General features: G+C 34.5%; 1 protein-coding gene and 1 long non-coding RNA gene across 19 annotated transcripts in view; one reads left to right on the top strand and one right to left on the bottom strand.

Annotated features, from left to right (window-relative positions):
* Positions 1-1,791: 1,791 nt before the first annotated feature.
* The window catches only part of LOC125648860 (threonine aspartase 1-like), a 75,790-nt gene continuing 57,234 nt past the window's right edge, over positions 1,792-20,347 (top strand). For 15 of the 18 annotated variants that reach the window (XR_008802951.1, XR_008802950.1, XR_008802949.1 and 12 more), the window contains exons 1-2: positions 1,792-1,901; positions 6,820-6,887. Coding sequence is in view for 13 of the 18 variants with exons in the window: in XM_056165023.1 (XP_056020998.1) it covers positions 1,871-1,901; positions 6,820-6,887 (99 nt within the window). In the remaining 5 variants the exon portion in view is untranslated. Of the gene's footprint in view, positions 1,902-6,819; positions 6,888-12,448; positions 12,564-17,900; positions 17,926-18,648; positions 19,445-20,347 lie in introns of those variants that run through there. The other 3 variants (XM_048875881.2, XM_048875884.2, XM_048875882.2) reach the window with 3 other exon arrangements.
* On the bottom strand, positions 1,799-12,536 carry LOC130054647 (uncharacterized). Its single transcript, XR_008802973.1, has 2 exons — positions 12,432-12,536; positions 1,799-2,348 (listed from the first exon to the last, which is right to left on the bottom strand). It is a non-coding gene; the product is annotated as an uncharacterized LOC130054647 (long non-coding RNA).

The following is a 20,347-nucleotide window of genomic DNA, read 5'->3' as shown; positions in this document are numbered from 1 at the left end:
TAGAATGACATCAAACGTATTGTGATAACTGTTTGTGACATATTAAACAAGAATCATATAACTTTTTCTGGGAATTCTGTAAAGAAGATACTGAACTAGAGTTTTCGGATACCAAAAAGCGGTAAATCTAGTACGTTTTATAAATGCCGAAACCCGAACACGGTCGACTATATTTTCATCTACCGAAAGTCCGCGTTTTAGCATTATAGACAATATTGAATCAGACTGAGTTCTAGATATCTAAGGTAACTTAAATAAATCGCAATTGCATATACGGTGCATTTATATGCGCATTTTATTGTATCACCCTACATACCAATACAAATATTTATTGGCACAAACATAATTACAATAATTGGCAAAGGCCCATACACGTATCAACACTTCGCCCAAGTTACGTCCCTTATACATAATGTTTACATAATTTCTATGTAGTTGAAAGTAATTGACTTCTGTATTCAAAACAGTCTCTAATAAATTTCACTTTATGTATATCACTGTTAAAATATATTTGTAACATGTATTCGGAATTGGCCATTATCGGGGGCATTTGTGTTTCACAATTAACACATCTTGTTCAATTTACAAGTTAATTCTGGACACAATTAAATAGGTTTTAGTGTTTAGCACAAATCATTTTGTTTCACACATGCTATTTCCTATTAAGCAATCTAATTGCAAACAAAAACATGGCACGAGTCTTGTTTACATAGCAAATAATTGTGAATGTTGTATCTCACTTGTAACTCAAAAGTTGATATAAAAATTTTGGTTGACCATTAAAATACTTTAATTAAGTATTGTAAACAATAAAAATGGTAAAATAAAATTTTCAGCTCAATCATGTCCATGCCCTTTTAAATCCAATTACCAATGATTTATTTTCACGGAATTCACTGTTCAGTTGACAATAAAAATCTTGGAAATTTAGATGCAATACGCTACTAGTACATGTATTAAATAATGTACATAGATATGTAATTAAATTTGATCGGGATCAAACACCAAACGGTAAACTGTTTAATCATTCTCTACCCAGAGTTCCGTGCGCTCCTCGCACTATAGTCAGGTTCCCGAGACCCCTCTGCATTTATTATAATATAATATAATAATAAATGCAGAGGGGTCTCGGGAACCTGACTACTCGCACTAGTGAAGCTTGCGTAACACGCCCTCTGGTGAGAGAATGCTGTTTAATTCCTAAAATGATGAAAACAAAGGCAATATATTCAACATATACATTTATTAGGTTAAATTAAAGTAAAACATCTATGTACAGTGGTTAAATTGCATTAAATTATGAAATTTTACCAGTGTACTCTAAAATACTCTAACGTACTCTGTCTAGTAGGACATACTTGTTCCGATTAATACAAGATCGCGTTTACAAAATACAGCAGTTTTTATTATTCTGTGTTGTGGAAATAATGATAGAGACATAACATGTAGTCTTAATCAATATTTTTTTGCATAAATAGGACTACTTAAAACCCAGTATTTACAAAGGGGCTGTGAAAATCGGTCAGTGTCTTCGACCGTGTTTAGGGTTTGGGTTCCGACATTTATAAAACGTACTAGATTTACCGCTTTTTGGAAGGTGAAAACTCTAGTTTGGTACTTTAGTAGAACAATTCTCAGAAAAAGTTAATGTTTTTTATGTACCTAGGTTACTAACAGTAACATCTGCAAATTATGTGTTATTACATGCAGCATTAAGAGAGAAATCTCGAGGGGAAAAAAAATCGCTATCTGGGACTTTCGGCTTTCGGCCGTGCTAAATTTACCGCTTACCTCCTTTAAGTCGAACCGTGTTCAGTTAAAGACGAGAAGTTGAACTTGAAGAGAATACTTCTAATATTATCATGTAGATATGTCCCACTACGTCATAGCAGTCCATTGTGGTATAATATTCCTCTTCATACATACATTCGTTTGATAGTTTATAACCCCCCCGTGAGAGATATTCGGTTCACAGGGGCTCGGTTGTCAGCTACTTGAAGTTTTGTATTATTTGTTCTCGAATAATGATTTGTGTCCGAATAATAAATTATATACTCGCTTCTCACTGTATACTGTGTCCCATTATATCGTGTTTTTATTTTCGTCTTTGCTTATCAATATCATGTGGTTTAGTCGGGTAATAGGACTAGATCTAGATCTATATAAGTTTGTTATTGGTACGCAATGCAATAAGTTCAATTAAAACATTTTTGTTACGCAATCCTTTGTCTTTTTAGGCTTTTATATAGAAGAAAGTCAACTTGTAGTGAAAAGGTTAGGCCTACCTGTAGGTGTCCAATAAGTTGACAATTGCTGTCCATTATTTTTAAGAATGGACAGATACTAGGCTGAAAATAAGAGAAAGACAATACATTTGTCAAAGAGATACAAATTTAATTTTAAATTCCCTACAAGTAAGAATCAACACAGATCTCGGTAAAATTACTGAAACACTTAAAAATGATATTTCCCTTTAGTAGAATTCTCTGCTTCAACTCGTAAGATTCACAAATTTTTTAATTCCATTGGCCCGGCATTACTATATCGCATCAAAACTTAAATTTAAAAGACATAATTCCATACTGTATTTGAATTTCGCTGGATTCAGAGGCACATTCCGAAACTTCTTCACAACGCTTTTTTATGTTTTCTTTATTAGCATATATCTTAATTCTGAATTATTATTTTTGCTTTCATCAATAATTTCACTTCATGAGATAGGTGTATTGGGTTCTTTTGGCTGGCGTTAATTATTTCCTCATCCAAATATTTGAAAACACAATGCTTTTCAGATCAAAATTTGGCTTCATAACTTTTTCACCCTCCATATCCAGAATATGTGCAATACTTTCACTAAAATCCTTAAATTTTGACTGTGCAATGAAAATATGGCTCAGTACTATAGAGTGAGTGAATATAAAACCTGCAGTAGAAGACTACTCACCTGACACTATCCAATAAGTGAACAAAAGAAACAGACTTTTATGCAAGACAGGTTATATTGTCAGACTATTCAAAATAGCTTTATTCATAATTATCATTGTCAATGGCTTTACCTGTGACTGTCCATTCTTAGAACAAAAGATGTAATGTTTTAAGTAGGATATAAGCCTCAAACTGTCCATTCTGTGAGAGAAAGAACTGATCTCGGCCCAACAAGCCTCGATCAGTTCTTTCTCTCACAGAATGGACAGTTTTTGGCTTATATCCTTTACATAATGCAGAATTTGATTTTTTCTAAAAATAGATGAAGAAAGCATTTTGAATAATGTACATTAGGTCTATTTTGTTAATTCCAAGTCGAATCCTTCTGAATCGTTTTCAAATATCGTCTGGAATTTATTGTTGTCTAAAATATGTGATTAGCGCAATAATGGCTAAGAAATATATGGAAAGCCAGATAGGTAAAAATGAAAAAGATATTTTCATGAAAATTTAAATTTGACTAGCTTTATTTCTGTTGCAAAGTCATACAAGATAAATCATTTCGGTACAATTTAGATATTTCAAACATATTTATTATTCTTTAATTCAAATTAAGCAATTTCAGTGTCTGCATGAATGTAAACAAATATAGGAAAACAATATTTTGGTGCCAAAAAAATCATTATCATTTGCTACAGCATAAAAATTAAGCAAGGCATCACTTATACATGCTAAGTTTTTCATGCACTATGTATATTTTTTGTTTTATTTCAATGGTTCAGATGTAAGAATAAAACCAAGTGTATGTAAGATTTTAACAAATATTGAATTATGTCACTTTTTGAGCTCTATAGATCGATTTGATGATGTAGCACGATACAATGGAACTATTCAATTTCAACTAACACAAAACAAACCGAAGTTGCACCCCATAATATTTTTCATGATTTCAAAGAAAAAAATCTTAATTGCTTTTACTGTGTCGGTTGAGGAAAAAACGTACTTATTAAAGGACACAACGCATGTTTCTAAACTTTTTCATTTTTTCAGCAAAATTAATTCTTTCCATGCCTAAAACTACTTTAAATGGCAGGATACAATCCGAACCGGATACAAGTCGAACCGTAAGCTCCAAAAGATTGCAACTTGGTACCTTTGATCACTATGATGAGAGGAAGATGCCTACAGTTTTTGAAGGGCAGAAGTCAAAGGTCAAGGTCATTGTATTACTTTCTAGGAAGGATACAAACCGAATCGTAAGCTCCAGGATATTGCAAATTGATACATTCGATCACCATGATGAAAGGAAGATACCTTTTGTTTTTCAATGTTATAGGTCAAAGGTCAAGGTTGCAGTATTACTTAGTAGGAATACCTTGTAGGCAGTATACAAACTGAACTGTTGGGGCTACGACTGTCAAACTTGGTACAATACACTTTATGCCAAGTGGAGGATGCCTATTGTTTCTTAAGGTTAAGGTCATAGTAGCAGTATGCAGACTGATTCATTGGGGCAAAGACCATTAAACTTGGTACACTTTCAAGTGAAAATATTGCATAGATTGGTCTTGTTTATTCGATGCAAAGAAAGTATGTCACACCCTGATGATTGCTGATACTACTTGAAGTTCTACAAATTATGGTGTAAGAAAAGCACCAGATATCAGCTTTTCACAGGTGTATTATGTACTGTTGTCGGTACTCTTGTTATTTTTTGAGAAAAATATTATGCTGACAAACAAGCTTTTGTCAACAGAAGTGCATCATCTAATGTCAGATGGATTTCAATCTGTGCTTATTTCACAGACGAATTCCAGGTTAAACTTTAATTTCAAACACAGAAAGATAACAAACTTCAAGATTTACGCCCTTAAGAACGTGAGAAATTAAGAAAACATATCTATTTTCTTAACGTGGCTTTCCATGTTGCTATATCGGAAATGTAAACAAAAAGTGTAAATACCAGAGTGGGACATGAAAATTTTCCGGAAATCGCAAGTTTCACAAACTTAAAAGATTTGGGACAGGTTGATTTTTGAAGGGCGGGTGGGGATGGCCTAAGATAAATTCAATAACTGTTTGCTGTTAGCTGCACACATTAATTCATTTGACGCTCAAGAGCAATGATTGATTTGATGTGTGCATCAATTCGATTATTGCTCTCATCAATTCAGTTCATGTGTGCAATTCAACAAGATCATTGTGGGGAATTATTGCTCACAAAATTTAATTTGTAGCCAGTATAAATGATTTGATGATCTCTTTATGTACAATGATTTTGTATGAGGAATTCGTTAATGTGTGCATAAATGGTAGCGTGCATCAATTAATGTGCACAATAATTGAATTATTGCTTTCTTCAATTGAATTGATAATATACCTTTCACTCCATGGATACGCACAATAATTCCTTTAGAGAGAGAGCAACTATATGATTAGAGATATCTTCAATTCAACATATATCTACAATTGAATTAATGATCTCTTTATAATTGAATTTTTGCTCTCTTTAAAAGGATTGATGCAAGCATAAATTCCTTTTTAAAAAGTGTTTTAAACGGTTAAAGATATCTTCAGTTAAATTAAAGAGATCATCAAATCATTTATACCAATATCCAAATTACATTTTGCAAGCAATAATTCCACCACATTGGTGTGCACATCAATTGAATTAATGAGAGCAATAATGAAATTGATGTGTGCATCAAATATTAATGCATGCATCATATCAGTTATTGCTCTCATCAATTCAATTGATGCACAAATTAATTCAATTATTGCATGCAATTATTGAATTGATGATATCTTCAAATGATTAAAGATATCTTCAATTATTTTGAGTTTATGTTAATTTGGTACTCCATATCAATTCAATTTAAGAGAGCGGTAATTCAACTATTGCACACATTAATTGAATTGATGCATGCATTAATTGAATTATTGCTCTCATCATTTGAATTGTAGCATGCATCTATTGATTAGTTTCTCGATCTTTGCGAGACCTTGCCCACCAGGCAACACAATGAAACAAACCCTCGAGTGTATAGGTGCAGGTAGTGAGACCTTGCCCACCAGGCAACACAATGAAACAAACCCTCGAGTGCATAGGTGCAGGTTGTGAGACCTTGCCCACCAGGCAACACAATGAAACAAACCCTCGAGTGTATAGGTGCAGGTTGTGAGACCTTGCCCACCAGGCAACACAATGAAACAAACCCTCGAGTGTATAGGTGCAGGTTGTGAGACCTTGCCCACAAGGCAACACAATGAAACAAACCCTCGAGTGTATAGGTGCAGGTTGTGAGACCTTGTCCACCAGGCAACACAATGAAACAAACCCTCGAGTGTATAGGTGCAGGTTGTGAGACCTTGCCCACCAGGCAACACAATGAAACAAACCCTCGAGTGTATAGGTGCAGGTTGAGTTCCTCAGATCTCTGTAAGATCTGGCCCATCACGATGGATTTCTACTGAGGAACTTTAACATTATCTCGCACATTTCCTGTTTTTACATTGTTTTGATCTTTTGAATTATTTCAACTTTGTTATAACCATTATTAGTGTGTCTGTAGGTCTTCAACAGGGTCACATTAAGATAATATGTAGAGGTACGTATTTGATTGTGATTGAACTGAAATATTAATTCAAAAGTAGTTATACAGAGTATATTCCTAACACGTCCCTGGCATATTATTAAGATAAGTCATAAAAAACTTGGTAGATAACACACAAGCTTTGTAAATCTCCGGACTTTCACCACTAGCTTAAAAGCACCCGAATTAGCAACCAAAGTGGGCTAGCTAAGGTGGGGGCCACAATATTGGTATTAAGTTTTATGTGGAAAATGTATAGAGAAATTCTAAAGATCTAATTCTTAAAAACATTTACCAACAGGTGCTGGATACCACTCAACACAGAAAGAGGATGCTTACAAAACACTTTGTAAAACAGCATGCATAAAGGTAAATACTACCAGGTGGTTAAAATGAATAGCCTAGTGAAAGATAAGTACTAGTGAAGGGTAAATACTAGTGAAAGATAAGTACTAATGAATCAGAAGGATAAATACTAGTGGAAAGTAAATACTTTTGGAAGGAAATGTTTAGTTTATTTGAAGATTTTTACATCATGTTAAAGGTAGGTACATGTTGAAGGTAAACACTACAGCTCATTTTCCACATTTTAATTTTAAAAGAGTCGCAACTAGGTTAAGGGCTTCCATAGTAAAATGCACAATAATAATGGAGTGAAAATGCACCTCAAATTCACAGGTATCATTACACTTGTTACAGTTAAACACCGAAACGATACTACCCACTGTTCACTGTGACTGAGCTACCGTAAATTCCCCTCATGGTAATTGCCCGTGACGTCAGTTGAATGCTACGTAACACTTTATTTTTGGAAAACAGCAAGAGGCCCTACTTGTGAACAAAAGTTCAGGTTTATGCGTGTAACAAGCTGAATTTGTATTAATATACTCAGAAATAAATAAAAATCCTTAACATGAAACGTTTTAGGAGCAAATGCATACTCAAACTAAAGATGCTATAATTTAACAACATATTAACAGTCATCAGCAAATTACGGGGTTTGTCCACATTCTAATATATATCATACCGTTAATATACAATACAGAAACTGCTCCCCGCACTTAGATTATTTATGTACATAAGGGAATTTTTAAACGCATCACTCATTCAGATTAGGGGCGATTTCAAGGTCACAATTTAATATGAATATCACCTTCGTGCATACTATATATTAAGAATGGAGAATGATTTGATATCATAAAGGAATAACATAAATAATTATTTGACAAGATATGTTTTCACGTATACAACTTATTACTTGATAACTGTAGTAAATAACGACAAAATATTATGACACTTCCCCCGCGATACTACTATCAGAACATGTAGGCAGTGACATACTTTTTCATTGTGACGTCATATGGTGCGAAGTGCACAGAGGTACATTTATAACAGCAGTGATTTTTCTCGGATAGCCTTAACTGAGCTGCGGTGTTTTTTAAAACACATATTGAAAAAATGATAAAAATCATATTGATACTTACAATTTGAAACAATTTGAATGCATCAATCTGCCCGCAACTGCGCTTTGAAGATCATTCAGAATTCAAAGGTTTCTTCATTCTGACTGAGTCACTCAGACTTTTAAGTGCATATTTACATCAAGTGATTTTGAATGACAGCAAAAGTGTTGTGTGTAGAAACTTATTTTAAATACCCCTAATTTAAGCCTTAGGGGGTCCACACTCGCTTTTCTAGCACAAGATTATTCCCTGCTGACCCAACTTTAAAGCTGACATGAATTAATAAATACGTACACATTTCTAATCTTATCTGCCATATTTCTCTCAAGTTGCCTAATTTACTTTAGAATAACGGAAAAAAGTAAATTGTTAAAAAGTGGGGAGAGCAGACCAGCCTCCCTGTCAACCCCAACCCCCTGTATATGTGCATGATATAACATTTACACAGGTTCAATTCGTGTTGAAAGAAAGGTGCATATATACATTTCATTAAATTTTAAAGGAGCTGGAATTTATGTGTTCCCCAATTAATTATTTTGTATGCAAGATTCGTTCCCAAAAATTTAGAAACTTGCTTTCAGTCATAGCAGAAATGAATTCATTTTGAAGTACATCTAGTTTGAATGCAAATGTGGGGTTCCTTCTTTTAATTTCATCAGACTCATTAGAAGCCACCTCCCCCCAGATTATGCAGCTTTGTTTTTATTGATATCTAAATCGGTATATGAATCCGGATATAAATTATATAATGTTTTTCGCGATCATATAGATATTGATACTACTAATAAAAAAAGAAAATGTTTATACCCTTGTCTTTTGCTAATCTTACTTATGCATTATAGTATGTTGACATTGTATCATATCAAATAAAAGCTCAACACGAATTTTACAGATAAATTATATGAATATTGAATACTAACATCTTTTTGAATACATTTGAATTTAAATTTCAACGTACAGCGGTATGTCTATTTTCAGTATATATCCATCAGGCCAGATCAACGAAATGAAAATATTTATGATTAAATTATACTCAAGCCTGAAAGTAATCATTATGGCATATATTACAGAAATGTTAAAACACACATATGCTTTAGTCCTGCGGTTGCAGCAATGCATGCAGGCAATTTTTCTGAATACATTTATTTATGTATTCATGAATGAAGTTCCTCCATTTAAAATATCTTGGTCTTTATGCATTTTGTTTTTTATATCCTCGAACGAAGTTCTAGGAGGTACAGTGGAACCCCGTTATTACGTTTTCCATTTTGTCACGATAAAATAACGTAATACCGGGGGCAACGTAATAAATGTTCCCAGTGAAATTCGTTAAAATTATCATTTGGAAATTGTATATCATCCGTTGGTACTCCGTGAAGGGGTGTGTGAATATATCTTTACTGTTTCTTTGTTTAAAAGACTATGATACTTTGTTTTATTTACATCTTATCTTTAATGTCCGTAATTCTTCATGTTCTTATCCCTTTTCTTTATTTCGGTGTAGGATACATAAGGATGTTTTGATAAACGTTGCTTTTTCTGCATTCGTTTGGACCGCCATTTTGTTCAACTTTAAAACAATGCATTCATGTAAATTTCTCTCAATAACTCGTTCCGGTTCGTATTCAACATTCGTATTAAAAAAAAATAACAAAACATTGGTTTTTATTAAGTTCTCTAATTACACAATACACAACACAATAAAAAAAATCCCACCCAAAAAACAACAAAACTATAGACACAAAACGCACACGATACCCAACACTTACACACTTCTCACCAACGATAAACATGCACGGAGAACAATTTAAGCGCAATCGATCACATAAAAAAAAATATAATGATGCACGAAGATTTCATTTATAACGCTAAATGATGGCACTAAAATCACGTGCACATCAAGGGATTTTAAAATATTCACTGAGGTAAATGCCGTGCACGAATCGGCCGATAGATTGGTGTATGTATGGACGAGATTTACGAACACCCAAGCTGCATGTCCAAACAACAAACATTTTTTTTTTATTGAACACCTTTAGTCACCTATGTCCAAACAGTTACCCAAGCGGTTGTAACATTGCTACGATAAATCTTGTCTTTCTTGTTTGGTACCAAAGCTGTCCGTGAATAGAGTTTTAATAGCGAAGGTAATGACACTATGCTGAACACGCAGGTGGTTGAGAAATTATTTCTTTGATTATCAAAATATGCAAAATGAAGTAAATTTCATAGAGTACAATTTGTAAATAAACATTATTTAATTGTTTATCACTGGCTTCTATACGGGGTATTCACCTGTATTGATGTCGCTAGATCTATCGAAGCGTGATCAGTCAAGCGTCTCTAATCCCCAAACAGACCAGGAAATGTATGTGGTGACTGCCTTAGGCAGTCAAGGTGTGAATGGCTAATTATTTTGAGAATCACTATTGAATAATTAGGGGTTTATTACGTTTTTGTCGGAATTTTTACAACGTAATACCGAGTCCCGGCATTTTAGGACAACGTAATAACGAGGTCTATTTTATATAGGTTTGTTAAGAAATGGTTTCCAACGTAATATGCGGACTAACGTAATAAAGGGGGAACGTAATAACGGGGTTCCACTGTATATAGGAATCACTCTGTCTGTCCGGGCCATAAGGCGAGCATTTTTTAATTTTTAGGTTTACAAAATATTTTTCAAAATGTTTGGGTAGGAGGAGGGGGAAAAAAATAAAAATAAAATTGAAAAAATTCCCCGTCGAGAAAAAAAATAAAAATAAAACAATTTTTCAACAAAATTTTTTTTATTTTGTTTTTTTAAAGCATTTCTGGTGACAATCGGGTGTCCTGCTTGTAAACAGGCTTTGCAGATTGTTCGAACTATTCCATGCTTCCTCTTTAATTCATCAACTTCAGGGGTTGAGGTTGGGTCGATGTCCCCACAGTAAAAGCAGATATCATCAAAAAGTTGGGTTTTTCCTGCAAAAAAAAATGTCAATAATTTTAAAACTACAACATGTAATGCATGTTTCTTAAATATCTAGCTTGGTTTTAAATAAATTGCTGTGTGGATTGTATTCATTTAAAGTGTGCATTTTCAAGTAAACTTAAAGGATATATTTTTTTTACCTGCATAGTATGCTGTCTCAATAGGAGTTTGACAATTTAACCCCTCCCGCACCACAATCGTATCCTGGAATTCTCCCCCATGGAATAAAGGACTTCCACAAGTGTAGAGAAGTTCCTCCTGAAGTCGACAAAGAGCCCTCTCCTCGGGAGGACTTAGCTTTTTGGAGGAATTAGATTTTACATACGATCCCGATAGTTTCCGAAGCTACACGATAAACGATTTTCATGATAAACGGAAAACCTGATACACGCAAAACATGATACACGATAGACCTGATAAACGCAAAACACGATAGAAAACCTGATACACGATAGGATAGCTAGGATACACGCACGATACAATAGGATACACGCACGATACGATAAGATACACGCATGATAGAGCACGATAGGAATGTCAAGAATAACGTTGCGGGTACTGTACAGTCAATCAATCTTCTTCAGAACCACTGGGCCAATTTTCAACCAAACTTGGCAAAAAACATCATTGGGTAAAGGGCTTTCAAGTTTGTTCAAATGAAGGGCCATGTCCCAATCAAGGGGAGATAATCACAAAAATGCAAAAATAGGGTTGGGTCATTTAAAATCTTCTCAAGAACCACTGGGCCAGAAGAGCTGAAATTTACATGAAAACTTCCTGACAGTGCAGATTCAAGTTTGTTAAAATCATGATCACTGGGGGTAGGATTGGGCCACAATAGGGGATCAAAGTTTTACATAGAAATATTAAGGGAAAATCTTTAATAATCTTCTTCTGAAGAACCATTGGGCCAGAGAAGTTTACATTTACTTGAAAGCTTCCTGACATAGTGCAGATTCAAGTGTTATTTTTTAAATTACGGCCCCCCAGGGGTAGGGTGGGGCCACAATAGAGGATCAACATTTTACATACAAATATATAGGGAAAATCTTAAAAAATCTTCTTCTCAAGAACCACTAGGGCCAGAAAAGCTGAAATTTTCATGAAAGCTTCCTGACATAGTGCAGATTGAAGTTTGTAAAAATCATGGACCCCAGGGATAAGTTGGGGCCACAATAGGGATCAAAGTTGTACATGTGAATATGTAGGGAAAATCTTTAGAAAGTAGGCCAAGGTGACTCAGTTTAGCAATGTGGCCCATGGGCTTCTTGTGTCCACCATAAATTGTGAGTTAAACTCCAATTTTGGCTAATACTAATACCTGACTTTCACATGTCGGAGCCCCCCTTTTCGGATATCGTCGATCCATAACTGAATCCTGCATATATTTCTCCTAGCTCTTGGTTTCGCAACGGTCATACTGATCCAAACATAAATTTTAGTTCGCGTACAAGTTTTATCGTGTTCTACTTTTACCTCTTTTCTCGCAGAATCTGTCAAAATTCTGAGGCTATCCACTGTACGCTTTCTCTCACTGGACGACATGCAGCACTGTTTACCAACTGTGCATCTGAAGACTGAAAAGGAGGAGGAGACTCAATGTTTTTTGTATGGGTCATCAAAACGTATTGATTTTTGCATTAAAAGGAAAAATTTTAACTTTAAAAATGTTATTTTTGCAAAGTTCATATATTCAACTATGCAACAAAATTTGAGAAAGCTTTGGGAAAATTGTCATCATTTCATGATTTTGTGCAAATTGAGCTGTAGTTTCTCTTTAATGCTCAAATAAGCTGTATAGTGTCTCTTTAATGCTCAAATGAGCTGTAGTGTCTCTTTAATGCTCAAATGAGCTGTATAGTGTCTCTTTAAAGCTGTATGGTCCGAATTACAATATTTTTTTTCCATCTCGTAAAAACGCTATTAAATCATCGCACATATGTAGTTATGAGGCTGTATGACATATCGTACATTATTTCATCTGTTTTAACCAAAATTATTTGATTTTAAATCGATGTTTACAAATAACCGTGTCAGTCTGCCATTTCAAGTGACAGTCACGTGACCAGTTCAAACTTTCAGATCATCGATGGTCTTATCTGTGTAAAGCTGTATATTTTGTTACACTTACAGTACTGCCATAAGTTTAATAGAAATAAAAATATCAAATACCTCTTAGTAATTCGTTGTTTTACGCTATTTCAGCCTTAAAACGAGACATGTAGTTGCGTATGAGTTAATACATCATGTTGGGATTCCCCTAATGCGCATGGGTCTATTTATAGACGTCTAACACTGTAGAATTTATGGGATGATTGATATATATGTACCACACTATATTTACAGACCCTGAAACGTGCTACTACACCAGTTGCACGCTACGGTTCGGTACGCTTTATGAACGGTACGGTTCGTTTTCTGAACGGTACGGTTCGTTTCTTGAACGGTACGGTTCGTTTCTTGCACGGTACGGTACGCTTCTTGAACGGTACGGTTCGCTTCTTGCATGGTACGGTTTGCTAAAAATAGCTGCACGCTTTGTGAACGGTTTGCACGGTTTATTAATGAGGTGGGCGTGGCCTGAACGCTTTGACTTCGTATAAATTGTACGTTTCGATAGTTTGTTTTCACTCGATCGGTCTTATTCGACTCTTTGATTATCGGCTGCAGGATTTGTGGTTGTGTTAGAATGTGCACATGGGGAAATGAGACGTTATTTTTGATTGCTTCGATGGAATAATTCCATATTGATAACGTACATAAAAGTTATGAATAAAAGTTTTTAGAATTTGCTTAAGTCTAAGTCTTAATGGTTGTTATTACGTTTCAATTTGTTTTTCATTTCTCATCAGACATTTATTAATTTACGATTTTATAAAAAGTTGTTACATGAACTGCTCCCCGACATGGGCGTGCGTAAGTGTTAAAAACAAAGCGTATTAAGTTTCCGGATACAAATTACAGTGCCTAAATTGGAAAAGTTTTTAAGAAGAAGTGAATTTTGTTTTGAATACACTAAAGTCGCAAATGACACAATGATTATTTTCTGCACTTCACATTTATTGTGATTTATCATCGGCATTATGAAAGATCCAGGATATCTGCACGTGAAGTTTGTACGTCCTTTTTTGTCAGCATTCAGTCATTCATAATTAATAATGTTAGATATCTGTTGCATTTGTCTTTGAATCAAATAAAATGATGACAATACATATATATTCCTATCCTTTATCACGCGAAGTCCGATTTTCATTTCCCTGACTTTATTTTTGATCACTGAAAATTGAATTAAAAAAAATTAACAGAAAAGTAAGGCAAGTGTATAGTTTGCAATAAAAATGTTTCATATACCTTTTCTATATATTGTTGAAATACTTGAAAATGCTGAAATGAATCATTTTTTGCGGCCGATTTGATGCTTTGCATCAATTTAACTTGTTTACATTCTTTTACACATGTATGTATCTATTTATTTCTCTGTCGATGTAATTAGCTTCGTGATGTTTGAGGATAATGCTTCGAATAGCCAGCGATAGTCTACGACCTCCTTTCCCATCGGGCGCCATTGTGAAAATAATATACTGTGGCTGAAAAAGTGGGTCACGTGACATAAATTGCACGCTTTCTGCACGGTACGGTACGCTTTCGGGCTTTTGGGGGCGGGGTTTGCATAATATTATCCTGCACGCTTTCTGCACGGTACGGTACGCTTTTTGAACGATACTGTTCATTTCTTGAACGGGACGGTACGTTTCTTGAACAGTACGGTTCGTTTTTTGCACGGTACGGTACGTTTCTTGAACGGTACGGTTCGTTTCTTGCACGGCACGGTTCGGTTCGTTTTTAAGGTGTAGTAGCACGTTTCAGGGTCTGTACATTCTAAATAATATTCTCAGTTTTCTTTTACATGCAGATGTTTTCAAGTATGTAATTAAGGGAAAGTTAATAACTTTATTAAGTAATTAATCTGCTTTAAAGTAATATAATTATGTACAAAAATAATACATGAACATCGGGTCATACTGCTTTAATGCTAAAATGAGCTGCAGTGTCTCTTCAAGGTATATCACACCGGTAATTGTCCAATCAAAAATAAACTTAGTCAATTGTAGTTGCATGCATATATTTAAAGAAATATTTTTTTCCTTGCTTTATTTTTCTCATTTCCTCTTCTTCTTTTCTCTTAATTTTTGTACCCCTGATTAGGAAATTTTGTGTAATTCGTAGAAATAACCAAGTGTATACAAAGGAACTATTTGCTGTTGGTAGCTGAGGCTACTTCCTGAGGTGCACTCCGTTGTTTACACACATGTGAAAAACACGTGGATTTGAGGGTAGTCTTGTGTGCGTTTAATTTTTTCCCCAAAAATGCCATGTAGGGTGTTGTTTTTCTGGTGTCAGCAGACGAGATAGGTAACATAGAATGTTTCCGACTGTGTTATTCGGCATCAATTCCGTAAACTAATTTTTAATGATTTTTTTCCTCTATAGTAATGTATAGTGAAAATAACTAGTTCTAATTGTAACGGTGACCGTTACATATGTTCCCCAAACCTCCCCCAATTAAAAAGTGATGTCATTGTAAACCTATAGCAAAAAATCATTTTATTTTAGCCTTTAATTACATGTAGTACGTTCAATATGGTCATATCAGTACCAAGAAATGAAAAAAAGCATTTCACGTGCATGCGTTTATGATTCTTCAGTTTTCTTGATGTCATTCAACAGGCCTTTGTATCATATACCCACAGTATGAATTTCATAACGTTTCCATCAAATATAAGGAAGTTACAGCGAATTTAAAATCGTCCAATCAGAATTCAGCACCCGTGCATGCACGTGCTGAGCAGTAATTTTACCCACAGCTATTTGTAAGGAGTACCAAGACACATCTAAACTAAACCCCTAATATCAATAGAATTTGATGAAAAACAAAAACGTTATCGTCCTTTGAAAATTGAACATTCGGAAGACGATGCATGTGTGTTTGCATTTTTTGTTACACTAATATATAGATACACATATTATTAGTGATGAAACGATTGTCGCCGATGATCGATTGTCGTTCAGAGACCTACGATGCTACTAATCGATTACAAAATAAAAGTCACCGACATCGTTGACCAAACAAAATCCGGACATCACTTCAACTTTGTTCAAATTTTATTTTCTGTATGTGAAACCCGATCAAAAATAAGCAAACAAAGTGGCGAGATCGAGATATGAAGGACGGTAACAACAATGACATTCAACAGTCAAATAAAGGAGCCTATCTCTTATATCTGCGATACAGTGAGATTAAAGATAAATTCCATCACTTGATATATTGGAATTCTGATTTATTTACCAGTGAATAAATGAAACAAAAAAGAATTCAAATGCTGTTTCCATAAATTTAATGATTCTGTTACATCTAATTTGAGGGGTCAAAACACTTATAAATGCCAATTCCGATTATAATTGATTATTAATCGATTACATGTGTCCAATTATTGCCGATAATCGATTGTGGTTTTTGGTCCGATTGCCCATCACTACATATTATCTACCTATACTGTGAATATCAACTCATTTGCTTCATAAACAAGATAGTTACAAATGTTTTAGTATTATCCAATCAAAAAGAAGTGCATGCGCGTGCAAATTGGTAAATTTGACCATGCACATTAGTTAAGGGTCTCAATATCTGCCTATGATATGAATATCAAACCATTGTAATGAACAACAAAAAAGTTTGTTTGGGGAACATAATTACCGGTGTGATACCTTTAATACTAGATGAGGGTAAACACTAAATGGGGTAAATATAAATACTAAATAAAGGCATTATATTGGTTGAAGCACAGGATGTTCATGTTTTGCAGATTATGAGAGAAATGGCTTAACTGTCCAAACTCTGTCATCTAAAGATTGGAACCGAGAAAATTCAGAAACATTGAAAAACAATTTACTGTGAAAAAAAATCTCCTTTAATCCTTATATAGTGACCTTTCTTTTTTTATCTCACAAAGTAACATTTCGTTGACCTGAGATTATGAACTTGCATTGATTACTTAATTCATCCCAGTCTTGCCTGTGTTATAAAAATATATTGATGAATATATCAATTTGTGATTCTAATCATAACCTGAGCAAGATGAGACAGTATATTCTCACATTATCACCAGTGTGAGATCGACTTTACCCATGGGAGATTTTTTGTCTCACAATTTGCTGAAATGTACATTTTCTATGATTTACGTTATACGGTGAAGTAAAATATTCCATTTTGATATAGCTTTCTGGTGGACAACCTTTGGGTTTTTAGGTGTGAGTAATCTTAGGTGACCTATTGCAATAGGTCCATCGTCGTGCGTTAACAATTGAACATTTTTAACTTCTTGATAACTGCCAGTACAATTCTTTTCATACCGTATATACTCGCCTATAAGTCGGTCCGCCTATAAGTCGGTTGTATTTTTTAAGGTTATTTTGTAGGAATTTGCCATTGACCCACTTATAAGTCGGTACAAATTTTGTCAGATTCGGTTGACAATTTCAAGTCAATGCTTTAGTGTTTTTACCTATGTTTCAAAAAATATTTTGAGAAATTAATAATAATGAGGTACTCAATATCCAAGCCATATCTGTGTGGGGTTTAAACACAAACCTTGATCTATTATGGACAATGATCCCTTGTTTACCTAAGCAATTATGGTATCCTACGTAATTACCAGTACCTGACACTGTGTTTACTTAGTGGCACGTGCCTCCCGAAAACTGTTATTGTGGGATTCAGGTATAATTCATTGTATCAACAATGGAGTTAAGAGTCAAGAATAATGATCTAAATTATCTGTTAACAATATTCAATCTTTTATGAAATATATTTCAGCCAGTATACATATGAATATTTCAATATTGAATCGGGTTCGTAATTCAATTTTACCGATAAACGATAGATTAGTTGAATTGAAAGTATTAGTTACCGGTATGTAAATAATATTTAACTAGATAAAAATATGTAAATACTTGTACTTTATACATAATTTTAAAATACATAAACAATACAATATGTCTAGATAATTGTGAACAATATTCATTTTGTGTGGTAGTCCATGATAATCGTCGGAGTTGTTTAAAAAACACTACATTACGCCGCCCAGAAAAATACCCATTTTCTTAGGACGCACCTATAAGTCGGACATATAGAGTTTTGGACCAAAAATTGACTCCCAAAAATCCGACTTATAGGCGAGTATATATGGTATATGGTATGAAGCATCTCTGGAACAAGGGGGACTAGAATTGTAAATTTCAGGATTCCAACATCCCTGGGGCCTTAGGGGTGGGGCAAATACTACTCAAAATTGACAAATTTCCAAAAATCTTCTTCTCAAGAACCGCACACATGTAAGAAAAAGTAAATGCATAGTGATGTAGAGCAGAAAGGCTTCTACCAAAATTGTGAATTTCATGATCCTCGGGGTAGGGGTTCTGACCTCAGGGCAGGGCCAAACTTTGTATAAAGTGTTAATGTGTAAACCACTTAAATAACATCTTCTTTAGTGCTATCGATACTAAATTGAAACTAAATGGATATTGAGAAAGAACAGGTAATCCTTTACAAAAATTGTAAATTTGATAATCCCTGGGGTAGGGGTTTTGGTATTAAGGTGGGGCCAAAATGGTCAGTTATTAAATGTGTGAACAATAGACATTTTTAACTTCTTGATTACTACTAAACCAATCCTTTTTCAAATTTGGTATGAAGCATCTTTGGGACAAGAGGGACTCAAATTGTAAATTTCAGGATTCCTGCATCCCAGGGACCTTAGAGACAGGGCAGAAACTGCCCAAAATTAACCAATTTTCAAAAATCTTCTTCTCTAGAACAGCACATGCTTAAGAAAAACAAAATGCATTAAGATGTAAAGCAAAAAGACTTCTACCAAAATTGTAAATTTCATGATCCCAGGGTAGGGGTTCTGACCCCAGGGTGGGGCCAAACTTAGTATATAGTGTTTATGTGTAAGTTTGCTGATACTGTATAAAATCTAAATGCATACTAACAGAAAAAGATAGTACAAAAAATGGTGAATATTTCACAACCCAGGGTTTTAACTCTAGGATGGGTTCATATTAGTCATATCTTTTATGTTAATACACCTATTATATTATTTGAAGCCTTTCATCAGTGATTGACTGGTTGAATATTGTTTAACATCCCTCTTGAGAATATTTCACTCATATGGAGACATCACCACTGCCGGTGAAGGGCTGAAAAATTTAGGCCTAATGCTCACTAATGGCCATTGAGCAGGAAGGGATCGATCTTTATCGTGCCACACCTGCTGTGACATGGGACCTCGGTTTTTGCGATCTCGTCCGAAGGTCCACCCCATTTAGTCGACGCCTCTTACGACAAGCAAAGAGGTACTGAGGACCTATTTTAACCCGGATCCCCACAGGATTTCATCAGTGTATTCACTTATGAGGGGATTGAAGTTGTAAGGACACATCTTGTTTTATACTTTTGCTGAATGTTAAAATTTAGCTTAGATATTCAGAGCAGGAATTTTTATTAGATTTCATAGCCCTTGGGAGTAGTGATAATTTTTCACTAGTACTCAGGTGACCAATAAAGCCTCTGGGCATCTTGTTTTAAAAAAGTTTACACTTACATTATAAACCATTTTCGGGTATGCTCTTCCTGGCTATCTAATTAGTTTTATATGCCCGTCATTAGACGTGATGTATTACTGTGCGTCAGTCCATGTTTTCCAGACTTTTTCCCATAAAGATGCATGTACAACTTTGAAATTTTGTCACAATATCTCCCTCAAGAATTGTAAGAGTGAGTTTGCATTTCAGCTGGACTGGTCCATCCTTGACCTACTTTAGGGCTATAAGTAGGTCAAACAGTTTTCCAGATTTTTTTTTTCGTTACAGATTTAGATATTGCCCTGAAATTTACACATTTTCCTTTCAGAGGAATACAAGTTCAGTTTACATTTCAGCTGGATTGGTCCGTCCGTCCATGACCTACATGCGGACTAAAAATAGGTCAAACAGTTTTCCAGGCTTTTTTCCATTACAAATATAGATATTGCAGAAATTTAGTCACAGACTTCCTCTCAGACGACTACAAGTTCAGTTTGCATTCAGCTGAACATTTTCTTTAGTGCTTTTGAAACTAAATTGAAACTAAATGGATAGAGGAGGTAGTCTTTTACCAAAATTGTAAATTTGATGATCCCCAGAATAAGGAATTTGACCCCAGGGTAGAGCCAAACTTAATATGTAGTATTTATGTGTAAGTTTGCTGATACTGTATAAAATCTAAATGCATACTTAAAAATAGCAGAAAAGGATGTACAAAAAATGGTGAATTTCAGAACCCAGGGTTATGA

This window comes from Ostrea edulis, chromosome 5, assembly GCF_947568905.1.
Source record: "Ostrea edulis chromosome 5, xbOstEdul1.1, whole genome shotgun sequence".
Classification (NCBI taxonomy): Eukaryota; Metazoa; Mollusca; class Bivalvia; order Ostreida; family Ostreidae; genus Ostrea; species Ostrea edulis.
Note: the sequence above shows the minus strand (reverse complement) of the source record. Positions and strands in the feature narration are given on the sequence as shown.